This window comes from Centruroides vittatus, unplaced genomic scaffold, assembly GCF_030686945.1.
Source record: "Centruroides vittatus isolate TY-2023 unplaced genomic scaffold, ASM3068694v2 contig_628, whole genome shotgun sequence".
Classification (NCBI taxonomy): domain Eukaryota; kingdom Metazoa; phylum Arthropoda; class Arachnida; order Scorpiones; family Buthidae; genus Centruroides; species Centruroides vittatus.
The window spans coordinates 2,877,956-2,891,169 of record NW_027122385.1 but is presented as its reverse complement, the minus strand read 5'-3'; the positions used below and the strand labels follow the sequence as shown (position 1 = coordinate 2,891,169).

Sequence of the window (13,214 nt, the reverse complement as noted above, 5' to 3'; positions counted from 1 at the left end):
CAGGACTAAATGTATTAATTTCTGTATTTTTATTTTTATTTTTTTCCTTCTTTCAAAAGTTTTATTCATAAATATTACTAATATCACATTTAAATTATTTTCATTTTTATTATGTCAAGTAGAACTAGCTTTCATTTTAATTATTATGTATGGTATATTGATTATTTGATGATACATAACTGAGAAATAATAGATCATCTAATTTATATTGCAATCAAATATCCACAATTATATTGCAAAAAGAAAATACCATTAACGTATTATTTTTACTACACAATAAAAACCAAAAATGGAATCAACAGGATGGAAAAATGGAATCAACACTACTGAATTTTAAAAAATTCTACCATGATTTGATTTTCCTTAAAAAAAATAACTTAGTCATTTCTCTAATATATTAAGCAGGCAAAGTTTTATAACAACAAAACAGAAAGTAACAACTAAAAGTAGACATCTACATTTTTCAGAGACTGAGATGTTACTCAATTTGTGAAAATATATTAAAAGCATGTTTGATTTTTTAATTAAATGCTAGAAAACAAACTAACTTTTTCATAATACTTTTACATTCAGTCAGTCATAATTGTCCATCATCTCCAAAAAGACAAATTTTGAAAATTAATTTTGAGTATCAATTCATGAATACATATTTATTGACATAAAATAAAAAAATAAAAAAAAAATGCTTCCCATATTCATACTGTTGTCCCCTCTTGACCACAATCTCTATAGCTGCCCAGATCTAGCCCAAAGTCCAAATACATAGCATCACCCCATGTAATGTAGTCTTCCATCCACACAGGGGTGTGCTTGGTTCAAACAGATCTTGATGGAGCTGGGATATGGTTTTACAATAGTTTGCTTTCATCTGAAATCTTTGGGGATCATCACTTAATCTAGGTGCTTCTGAATGTTGTTTATTGCTTGCAGAAGGCTCTGACATCATTAATGATGGAGAAAATTCTGGGTTGGGAATTTTTCGTCTGCCACTGTCATCGTCTCTTCTTGTGTCTTCTCAGAATACCGCCTGATGCTTCTTCAGATTATCAATATGTTGTTTCCAAATGAGACCTTCTTTGTTTTGGACCCTATATGCCATCAGATCTATCACTTCTATCACTGGACCCATTTATCGTATGGAGGAAATCCTCGAGCATACGCCAGATCCAAAGCTGCAAACACTCAAATTCTTGAACAACTATGATCTGTTTGATTATCATCTTGCTTATCTCGCATGGCTTCTGCAAAGCCCAGCTGTAGTTTCTACAAACGGGACTTTAAATGACAGTTCATTAGTAACTCTGCTGGGGCGACACCTATTACAGCATTAGGAGTAGCATGCTGGGCCAATAAAAAAAGATGCCAGTCTTCAATCCCAGTTATTGGAGATAATCCATCACAACAAGTCCTTCGTTGTTTGATCATCCTCTCTGCTTCCCCACAAGATGATGGGTGTCATGGTGCAATTAAAATGTGATGGATTCCATTTAACTCTGATTATTTCAAGCCACTCAGACTATGACAATCAGGAACAAAGCTCCCTGGAAAGGACCAGCATGGTCAATATAACGTCTTGACCAAGAATGAAAACAAAACACCTTGGTATTTCCAGCAAACAAGTAAAATTTAGAGGGCAAAAGGGCAATTTGAATTCCTGTTGCAATGCCAGCTTAATAACGTTTTTCCAAACTCCATTCAAAGAAGACGGCTACCAAACAACTGTATTTCATGTTATTTTTATTTTATTATTTTAAATTTAAATGATGTTATTGCTGGCATTCTATTTTTGTTCTAATTCTTTTTAAAGAAGCATTCTACTTTATGTTCCATTTCAATTTAAAGAGTCTAACTGAAGAGGACTATTAAAAATAGTCGAAAACGTTTTTATTTTATTAAATTTTACTTGTTTGCTGGAAATACCAAGGTGTTTTGTTTTCATTCTTTTATATTCCAGTAAGTGTTTTATTTTATTGTCTTGACCAAGGTTTCTTCGGACAATCCCATAATATCACCATTTTGAGTGGAGTGTGTCCAGATTGCTGACATGTATCTCAAGCATCTACTATTTCTTCTACTTGCTTGTGTATGCCTGGCCACCACACATAGCTGCATGACAGAACTTTAGTTCAAACAATTTCTTGGTGAGCATCGTGAAATATGGCCAATATGTGAGCCTGAGCTTTCATTGGTACAACAATGCTGCACCTGCATGGTAAGCAGCCTCTGTGCTGAGAGTTCCAATTTCCTCTGGATAAATGGTACAAATTCTGCATCTATGTTTGCCATCGACCATCCCTTCCACAGCCAGGTGAAAACTCATGATAGTATAGGGTCTAAGGCAGTCATCCAGCAATCTCTTTCACCTGTAGTGGTGGTTTATCTAGTGCTTCTGGAAGTAAAAAAAAACTTTATTGAGTGATGCCTCCTCACTTGTACAGTACTATATGGCTGAGGTAACTGACTAAGTCTATCTGCATGAGAAATTGATTTGCCTGGTTTATAAACAAAATGGTAGTTGTAAGAGCTCAACATCAGAGACTGTTGCAATCTTGGTGTTAATATGGGCAGTGTGAATTTCAAACTTGTATCCATATAATTGTGAAATTTCTTAACACCCTGAATGATGGCAAGAGCTTCTTTACTGATTTGTGCATATCAGTGGTCAACTGTGTTCAGAACATCTTTCAGAACATGAAAGTGGAATTGGAGAATCTGTCGCATACTAGAATAGTATGCGACAGGTTCTTCAACACCACCTTGTAACTCATTACTGAACACAACTCCAACCCCAAGTTGGAAAGCATTACAGATGAGAATAATTGGCTTCCTTTCATCAAAATGAACTAGAAGTGCATCAACAGCTGATAACAGATGTTTTACTTTTTCAAAAACTTTTCATGACTGATTTCTCTTCCATGGTGATCCCTTGTCAAGTAGGTGACAAGGGATCACCATGTTTTCTTATTCCAGATGCAGTATGAGTCCAAATGGGTTGCCATTCACTTCATTTAAAAATCTCTGTAGGTCTGGTTTCAAGAATGGACTGCCCATAGGTACACTGTGTCCTAGTAATTATTGTCAACAAAGTTAAGAAATTCTGACTAGGTGTTTGCATAATTTAAGTCAAAAGAAAGAGATATACATCACATAACAAAACCAGATCATAAAACTACAGCTTGGTGATAAAATGGATGTTAGGGGCCGTCCATAAATTACGTAAGGTATTTTAGGGTGGGTGGGGGTCAAGGATTTCTTACGATTTCTTACTCAGGGATAGGGGGTAATAGATCTCGTCTTACGTAATATTCTTATTTTTATTTTTTGATCTCGTTGGGTGGTGGAGTTTTCAATTTGGCTTTAATTTGGCAGTTTCTATTAAGAATGGTTGTTGTACTAATGCCATCAAGTGTGACATAATAGAATAATAACGCTAGCAGACACATTTTTTTTCATGGGAGAAAGGCCGTGTAGTTGTCTCTCTCGTTTTTTTTAATTTTTTATTTTATTTGAATAAGTGCATTACTCCTATGGGTGTATAACACTAAGAATACATAAACCAAAATACATGATACAAAGTAAACCTAAATTAGCATTCGGTTTTTAGTAAAAACTAAAATGTAAAACTAGAAATTATAAAGAGTCTTATCTTCCATATTTTTTTAACATAATTGTAAAAATCACCAAACAGTGGCTTCTAAACAAGCTTATTGAATGGATATGGCCACCTGAAACCAAGCGTAAAGATTTCTAATTTCAGAATAAGTCTATCTTGATCATAAATTGGACAATAATAGATCATATGGTCGACGGTGTCTAGGTTTTCTGTAGAGCAAAAGCAAGAGGCAGTTTCTGCCCAGTTATACATGCTCAGTAAGTAGTTGAACAGTAGCAAACGTTAAATCTCTAAGTGTGATGAGAACCTGCATTCAACACTAGGAAAATAAAGTTATTCTACCAGTTTTACTGCTCAACTATTGTTGATTCCACTTTTGCATAGCGTTGTAATAAATATAATTTTTAAGGCTGCTGCGTGAGAGAAGGGTGTGAGTGTAGTCCCTTGAAGCTGACTTAGCCTCAAAGTCGGCTTTTTCATTTCCTAGTACGCCAGTATGGCCACAAACAAACATAAAAGTTATCTTATTTACAAGATTTTTAATATGGTGCTGGATATACAGTCAACTCTGCATAAGTCGACACCTGGATAACTCGTCACTCACATAGTCAATTTTTTTGGTCCCAGCCGATTTACATAGACATTAATGTTATTAACCTTAAAAAACTCGGTTTACTCGACATCGTTTAACTCGTCACCACTGGATAAATCAACATACTTTTGCTATCCCACACTCCTATAAGTCGTCACCCCTCCTGAAAAAAATGAATTCACTCTGCACATGTGGTGCAAACTCTTTTTTTTTTTCAGTTGTAGAGAAACCATGTTGTGCTAGATTGCTTATTCGAATTGTTAAACACAAGATTGTGTTATTAACTCAATCACTTGGCTTTTGACTCCACCTTTATTTAGTTGATACGGTAACTGATTTTACACGTTTCAGGCTTTTGCCCCTCATCAGTCAACTAAAAACAAGAATAGAATATACAACATTAAAATTACTTTTACAAATAAATTGCGTAAATAATCTAAAATACACATATATATTTTACAGGTACCAGTTTTTTGCCCCCCGATATGGCACTTGTACATGCTTAAGTCTGTACAAACTTGAAGAATAAGATGGTTATAGAACCATTATAAAATTCTTTTATATCTGTTTAAAACAGTAAAACAATGTATAAAACGATGTATCAAAATACACAAAGTAGAACAAAAATTTACAGTTGGTTGTATTCTATTCTCTTATCGGAGACAATGAATGTGTATTTTCTAGGCTTGTTCAGTTCACTATAAAGTTCTTTCGGGTAAATTTCTTCTCAATTGTTTGGTATAATTAGACATTGCAGAATGAAGTGATATTTCTTATTGTTCGTTACACTGAACATTTGCATAATCACATAGAGTGGTTTTGAGATGAATCAAAGCCCTCTGGTGGTATTTTGATAGAAAAATTAAACTATAATATATTCAACCAGTTTTTATTTATAATTATACTTAGATTTTTGTTTATGCAATTTTTTGAATTTATTATTGCTAAGCTTTCTTTGAATTTTCTATTATACGTGTCTTTTTCTTTAAATAGAATTTTTAAGTTGTTTTTTCAATGTTGCAATTATTTATAAGGCAGTGATCATGAAAAACTGATTGCATTCGATGGTATTTCATATCTGCCATGTGTTCTTTAATACGTATTTTTAATTTTCGTTTTGTTTCACCATATATAAGTATTTTGAGTTTCGCAAGTGCATGGAATTTGGTAGACTACGTTTTTTATTTCTTCTATATTTTCTTTTGATTTTTCTTCATTTCTTTTACTTGTTATTCAAGATTTTAGTTTTTTGTATGTTGGTGCTAATTTTATATTTATTTCTCATTTTACTTATTTCTCTATAATCCTTTTATGTATGGAAAACTTGTATATTTTATATCAGGGTTTTTTACTTTACTGATCTGTTTTTTGTTGGATATTATTTCCTCTATTTCTTTTTCCCATGTATTTATAAGTCGACTTGGGTATCCTTCTAGAATGAATTTCTTCTTTAAGTTATTTAAATGCTTTTGTATATTTATAGAGTTGCTGGTTCTATTTTTAATTTTCCTGTACTCCATATTGAAGACATTTGTTTAATATATAATGGTATTTGAGAATTATAGTTAATAGTTTTTGTAATAGTGCAACATTTTTTGAAGGGTTCAAATTCAAGGTTATCTGTATTTCTTTTGATCGTAATGTCTAGATAATTTAGATCATTATGTATACTGTCTTCCTCTTCAATTTTGAACTTGATATTATCTTGTATATTGTTTATAAGCATGTTTATCTCTTCTATTGTGATTGCGGAAGTATTGTATATAATTATATCATCTATGTAACGTTTATAAAACCTTATTCCTTGTATTTCGTTTATTTTCTTGTCTATGTCTATGTCTATCATTATGATTTCTGCAAGTCATTTTTTTTTCAGGAGGGGAGTCAATTTATTTATTAATATATAATTAATATATTTAATAATATAATAATATTAATATATATATACATATTAATAAAAACGCCTTAACATTTTATGTATTTTTATGTATAAAATAACAACAGATAAACAAAAAGAAAATATACAATCTACATCAACGATACACCAGAATCCAATTTTGCATTTTCTCATGCCAGAGGCATTAAGAATCCTTAGACTTTACTTGCCAACAATTGACAATTGCAAAGATGATGTTTTCAAGGCGTTCATGATCGTTGAGAAAGAAAGTCGAGACAGTTAAGTGCTCAAAACAAACAACACTAAACGAATTTTTCAGTTTTTCATCTACAGAGTAATTGTAAATGGAGGACACAAGGTATTGTAAGCCTATACTACTGTATAACGCACTACTGTATTTTCCTAATTGTAGTTTTGTGGTTTTTTTTCCAACTTCTCTATAGTCGTCATATCAGATAACTTGACACATTTCCAAATATCTCGACACCTTTGGGGTGTCGACTTATGTAGAGTTGACTGTACTTGCAAATATTTTTATAAATTTATTTTGTTTTATCATAATTTCACAATTGCTACTAAAACTGGACAAATTAATAATCAATCTGGACCATGAATTTAAAAACCGGCTGGTGGCAACTACTAATAAATAATAAATTAGTAATAGAAATAATTCGTTACTGATTATGTAAATTATGTTTTTATTTTAGTTATATAATTTATTAGTAATAAGCAATATTAATTAACATTACTGCAATTTTTAACCATTTATTTATTAAATTAACTTCATTATACTTTACATCAGTGGTTCTCAATTTCTTTGACCTAGTGGTACATTCTTAATATTTGGTAGCAAATTTAAGCCAGTGCTGCATCAAAGATGCTCTTATATGAAAAGTGATTTTTAGACCTAGTTTTAATTAGTTTGGAAATTTTGTGGCATTCCTATTAAAATTTCTAATAAGATAATTTCAAAATTTGATATTGGTTAAGAACCACTGCTTTGGATTATTAATTTAAAATAATACAAGAAGTTTAAACTGTAATTCAGAAATAAAATACAAATCTGTTAAATAAATTTAACTTTGTCTCTAATCTAAAGAATAAACTGTGCTCATTGCATGAGTTATTTGATTCAATGGTTAGCTATCAACCAGTAGCTGAACAATTTTAACCGTGCAATCATATTACCAAGATGGAGGGTAAATAATAACTACAATATTTTAATGCAGGGCCGGATTATCGAATAGGCAAAGTAGACAAATGTCTAGGGCCCGTAATTCGGAGGGGCCCGGCTTCAGTGCAGAAGATTTCTCTGTTTCAAAACGAGTTAAAAATTATTTAAGAAATTAGATAGGACAGAAAAGGCTGTATTTAACAATTCGTACTAAGCTCCGCTCGACTAGCCATTATCTGAAAAAAAAAAAGGTCAACAGTCACCTGTGCGTCAGAAGTAATGTGCGCCACGAGATCTCTCGCACCATCTAGAAATATTCCTAGGGCCGCCTCTCGTGGTAGTACTGATGTATGGTTACGATTTATTTTCTAAATCTAAACTTATACGTCGCGACATCGCATATTCGATGTAGCGTTCAAGTTGCTCGAGTGCGAAGATATTACAATTCAATAGTGTTGTATAAAAGAGTTAAAAAGGGTGACACTACGGTGTGATTTGGGGTGACACCACGATATCCGCACCGGGTGTCACCCATGCTAGCTACGCTAATGTCACATTATATAAGATTTGTTTAGAAGCAACTTATTTAAATGGGGCCCCAATTTAAATTTTGTCTAGGGCCCGCTAGAGGCTTAATCCGGCGCTGTTTTAATGTATATAGTTTATAATGAGAAACAATTAATTACTATGTAACATAAAGTATGATTCACTTAACCATGACAATGTAAAAACTATATCTTTTTAAATTGAAATCAATTCTTGTAATTTACAATTGCTATATTGTATTATAAGATTGATTTTTAAAAAAATATTGTCAATTGTTAGGATAAACGTTGTTTTTGAATAGTGTACATAAAGATTATCTATATTGGAATCAGAGTGGCCATCCATCTGTTTCTTTGTTAATCTACAGCAGTGATTCTCAAAGTGGGGGTCGTGAAAAATATTTGGGGGGTCGCTGAAAAATTGATGCGAGATCAATTTTTTCAAATATTTTATAAATTTACTATGGATTCATGTTTAGAAATAATAGAAATAAAAAATATATAAAATAATTTTTACTTAAATAAATTGCACATATAAATAATAAAAATAATATAAATATTTAAATACGAGCCAAACCCCCTCCCTCCGGGATGTTTTTTGACACATACTTATTCTTCGGGGGTCCTTTGAAATTTTTTAGTGCATAAGGGGGGTCGCGGTCCAAAAAGTTTGAGAAACACTGATCTACAGAATAAATTTTAACTATCCAAAATCGGCTGGCAGTTTATCCCATACGTTTACACTTTTGCAACTGGCTCTTAATATTTCATATCATTACAACAGATAAATATGGAAATTACACTGAATATCTGAAACTAATTGATGTTATTAAAACTTTACAATGTATATCATAATTAAAACAATAAAAATATAATAAAGTGCATAAAATGCTAAGATATAAAAATGCACAAAAAGTACGAAGTATCAAAATATGAATAATTAAATATAAATTTTACCTATTTTGTCTTTTCCTACTTGATAATAACTACCATTTCCTTCATGATTATTCATCATTTCTAAAAGTTTAACTTCAATCTGCGCTTGATTTAAAAAGGGTTTCTTGTTTTTAATAATTTTAATTGCAACATGACATTGGTCTTCATGGTCATAAGCTTTTACCACCTAATAATTTAAAAAACAATATTTATATTAAATTATTTTAAAAATACATGTACTGTACATTTTTAAATTATGGACATAAAAGCAAACTACAATAGTTGTACAGCAAGAAAAGAAATGAGAGGCAAATTTTTAATTTTTATATCTTGCCACTCATTCTTGTTAACTTATTACATCAATGATTTTATTATTATTTACTTAATTAATTTTTTATAAATATTAATGTTTATTATTACAATGAAATATTTCAATATATTTTTTAGGAAAAATATATAAAATAAATTTTTGTAACAATTATTGTCATATATTGAAAATTTAACTTTACTCATGATCACTTTTTCAAAATACTTATACATTTGTAAGCAAACAAAAGAACTTCATAAATATCAATAGCTATGATGTAAAACTTACTATATTTTCGATATTAATAACTTTATTTTTTTTAAAGTATTTATATAACTTTACATTTTAGAAAATTAGGCAAATATTTAACTTATGAATTAAATTCTCTTTTCTAAATAAATTTATATTAGGTGCTAATAAATTAATCAACTAGTTTATTTTAAAAATTTAAGATGTAATACATTAACTTGTATTTTTCTGAAAAAATATATAAGATCAATATGATTACACATAACACTCAATAAGAATGTCATAAAAATCAAATTAGAGATACAGTTTAATTTCTGTTCAGCTATAACTCCTATAAGTTCAATGCATTTTGTGTATTACTGTAAGTTGAAATAATTTTGAAGGTACTAGAAGTACAGGGTTCTGACAACTGTCTAATTTTATATGCTTTTCTGGATAATTTTGGGCACACAAAGGCTTCTTTACTTGCAGTCTGAAAAGGATTTCATTAATACAAAGTAAAATAAATAAACAATCACAAATGAAACCTTTTTTTAACCAGTAAGTGAACTTAATGTATAATTATTATGCCTTTGTGTCCTTTTTAACTCTATTTAAAATTCAAACAAACAACAAACATAGATAAAAATACAGATAAAAAATAAGAACATTATTTTTGATCTGTAAGACTAAATATCTGCATCCATAATTTCCAGTATAATAAGTCCTGTTAATATATAGAAAGTACTAGTATACAAAATAAATTTTAAATAGAACTTTAATGTAATTTCCGAATGTTTTGCCCACATCACTGTTTTTGATTTCGTATCCCTTTACAATGAGTAAAGGGATGGTTGTAGCTGTATCAATGGGATACAGCTACAACCATGCTTCTGCAATCTCAGGGACCTTCTACTTAGTGAGAATGGGCCATCTGCATTGTAAGCAGATTTTGGAGCTAGCAACCTCATGTGCTATACCCCTGTTTTTCAATTTAATAACAGCACATACTTACAAAAATGGGGTGTACCCATGGGAGTATCCAAAAATGGGGTGTACCTATGTGAGTTAGTGGTGCAACAGTTAGAAAACAAGGTCTTACCTAAGTTCTTACCGAACATCATGGTTTAAAAAAGATACATAGATGACCTGTTTAACCTATGGAAGACTAAGCCAAATGTTGATGAGTTTTTAACATGCATGAACAACGGTTATACAGTTAACATTCATACAGTGTTACCCTTAAGCTAGATCAAATTAGTAACTGTAATTTAATAAAAAGTAAAAAACATTACAAAGAAATAGTAACTGTAATACTCATTTCTTTGATGTCAACATGCATCTCAATAGGGACAGAATGGAAATGAGCATTTATTACAAACTGGACCATGTACCACTATTCATCCCTGTAAACTCGTCTGACCCCTTTTCGTATAAAATCGTATAAAATAAATTTGCATAAAATCGTTCCCTAATGAGACAGGCTTTCACTCATTGCACCAATATGCATGATACTCTGCTTGAGCTACAATGTATAAAAGATATAACTGTTGAACAGCTACAGAAGAAACATGATATGTAGTTTAGCCAACGCCTATGCCAACCAAAGTGCCATGCACAGCATTTCCAACACCCAGTTAACTTCGAACAGGGGCCAACAATGTATCACAGGCTCCAGGTGCACCATAGTTCAGTTCAATCCACATTTGAACTCCTTATAGAAAGATATTGCTGACCAGAGTGGTACAGAAAGCACATACAGGAGATCCAGTACAATTTACAAGATGCTATGCAATGCAAAAGATAAAATAGATCAAGCAGCAGTGTACTCCATTCCTCTTAATGACAGACTCCAAAGGGACTTAGTTTATATCGGCTCAATCATATGTTCAATACGCAAAAGGGTATGTGAACATCAATTCGACCTTGTGAACAACAGGCATACCACCGCCTTGTCCACGTATGCCACCAACTTGGAAGTATATGCGAACCTCCAGTACACCAGATTAATTAGGCAGGCCTTTTAAACAGACCATATTCGTTACCTGGAGGACATTGAAATTTATAAAGCCAACTTGAAGGGCAACTGTATTAACTTTAAAGACTGCGAGAAGTGGCACATGCATGAAAGTAACTGTACAAGAAATTCAAAGTCAATCAGCCAAGTGAATTTGATATATACAAAGTTTGAAGTTGAACATCATTGTTCTAACATTCCAATTTAGAAGTCAGTTTAGTTCAATACCTGAAGCAGGCCTTGGTGAAGGCCGAAAACATTCGGAAGTTACGTTAAAGTTCAATTACTGGTTAAAAAAGGTTTTGTTCATGATTATTTATTTACTCACTCCAGTAGTTTTGAGAAGAAGACTGTTATAGTAAAATAAATACTTGGACCCTAGAGAAGTATGATTGGATACAGGAGAGAGAGTGGTGTTACAGTACTATACAAATTTGTAGATATTTGTACAATGAAAAACAACTTTTTAATATCCAGCAAAAACTGTTTGGCAGGATATTAAAAATAGTTTGTAAATACAGTAGAGCGCCGATAAGTGGAACGTCGGTAAGTGGAATGGCCGGAAAGTGGAACGATTTTCAGTCGGACTGTGTCGTGCTGAATCGAATGTTTTTGATACTAAATTTACTTCTAAAGTATAATTTTCATGTTTTTTATATTCTTTAATATATTTATTTTGTTTGTACAAAATGCAGAAATAATTTTTAACGATACGATAGCCTCGATGATTATTATAAAAATTTTCATTAGGCTTAAAATCGACGAAAAATTCAACACAAAGCGACACACAACGAAGAAAAATTTGAACATCGGACAGGTTAATGTATTTTTTCGTACAAAGTCGGAAACTGGAACAAATCATTAACTGGAAGGACCCCAGTCCCCAATTGGTTCCACTTATCGACGCTCTACTGTAGTAGCGAAAACTAATTTTTTCGCTACTATTTGCAAACTATGTTTTCAAGCTAGTTTGCCAAATAGTTTCTGCTGGATATTAAAAAAAGTACATATTGTAAAAATATTAAGAAAATATATTTTCTTTTTTGTTGTAGAAATTCATCCATTTGGCAATTTTTCATAGATATTTTGTTTATATTTATGTCAATTGCAGATAAATTTTCCAATCTTGGAGAAATCTTGAAATTTTCCAGAAAGAAGAAATCAGTTCTTGATATTTTGTTTGACAGAAAAACTTGAAAGTATTGCAAATGTTCAGTCAATGCCCACTTTCACAAGTTGATCTTCGTTGGTTATCATTGAATGACATGTTTGATGACAGAATTGGATCAGAATGTCTAGAATCATGAATATTTCTTCATAAAATTTCTTCACAGCTCTGGTAAAGAAATTTTGAAATATATTTTCTTAGCACAATGTTGCTGCTTCTTTTTTAACCTCTCATATCTTGTCTATGTTCTCTGTACATCTCATCAGAATTATTTCACACCCCACAACACATGTTATACTATCCTAATGTGTGGAGCCAAAAGAATTTTTGGTTCCTTTTTCCTTTTTCAACTACATGTATATCTTCTTACAAGTCATGTTAGTTTAACTACCACTATCTCAGGACTGAAGAGGGGCGTTAAGCCCGAAATGCATATCCGTTCACATCAATAAACCAACCTTATTCCTCTGAAAGTGTTTCCTGTGTGATATGTTCTCAACGGCACCATTGTGCTAAGAAAATACATATAATAGAGAACAACAAGCAACCAAGATTTAGAAATTTCGAAATATTTCTACCAGAAGGATGTATATAGTAAATACAGTATAATATTTTTTAATTCTTTATTCACTTCATTGTTTAGTTCTTTATTCAAGAACATTTATAATGGATACATCAGGCTAAACTAATATATTAGTGTGAAGCTTTGGAAATGGGTCTAGACTTTGTGCGAAAAG

The 13,214-nt window shown here is 31.5% G+C and overlaps 1 protein-coding gene across 1 annotated transcript in view; it reads right to left on the bottom strand.

Moving 5' to 3' along the window:
• Positions 1 to 13,214, bottom strand: part of mnb (minibrain) — a 203,939-nt gene that overhangs the window by 67,215 nt on the left and 123,510 nt on the right. The window contains exon 4 of the mRNA XM_067275557.1: positions 8,779 to 8,944. Within this exon, the coding sequence (XP_067131658.1) occupies positions 8,779 to 8,944 (166 nt within the window). The remainder of the gene's footprint in view (positions 1 to 8,778; positions 8,945 to 13,214) is intronic.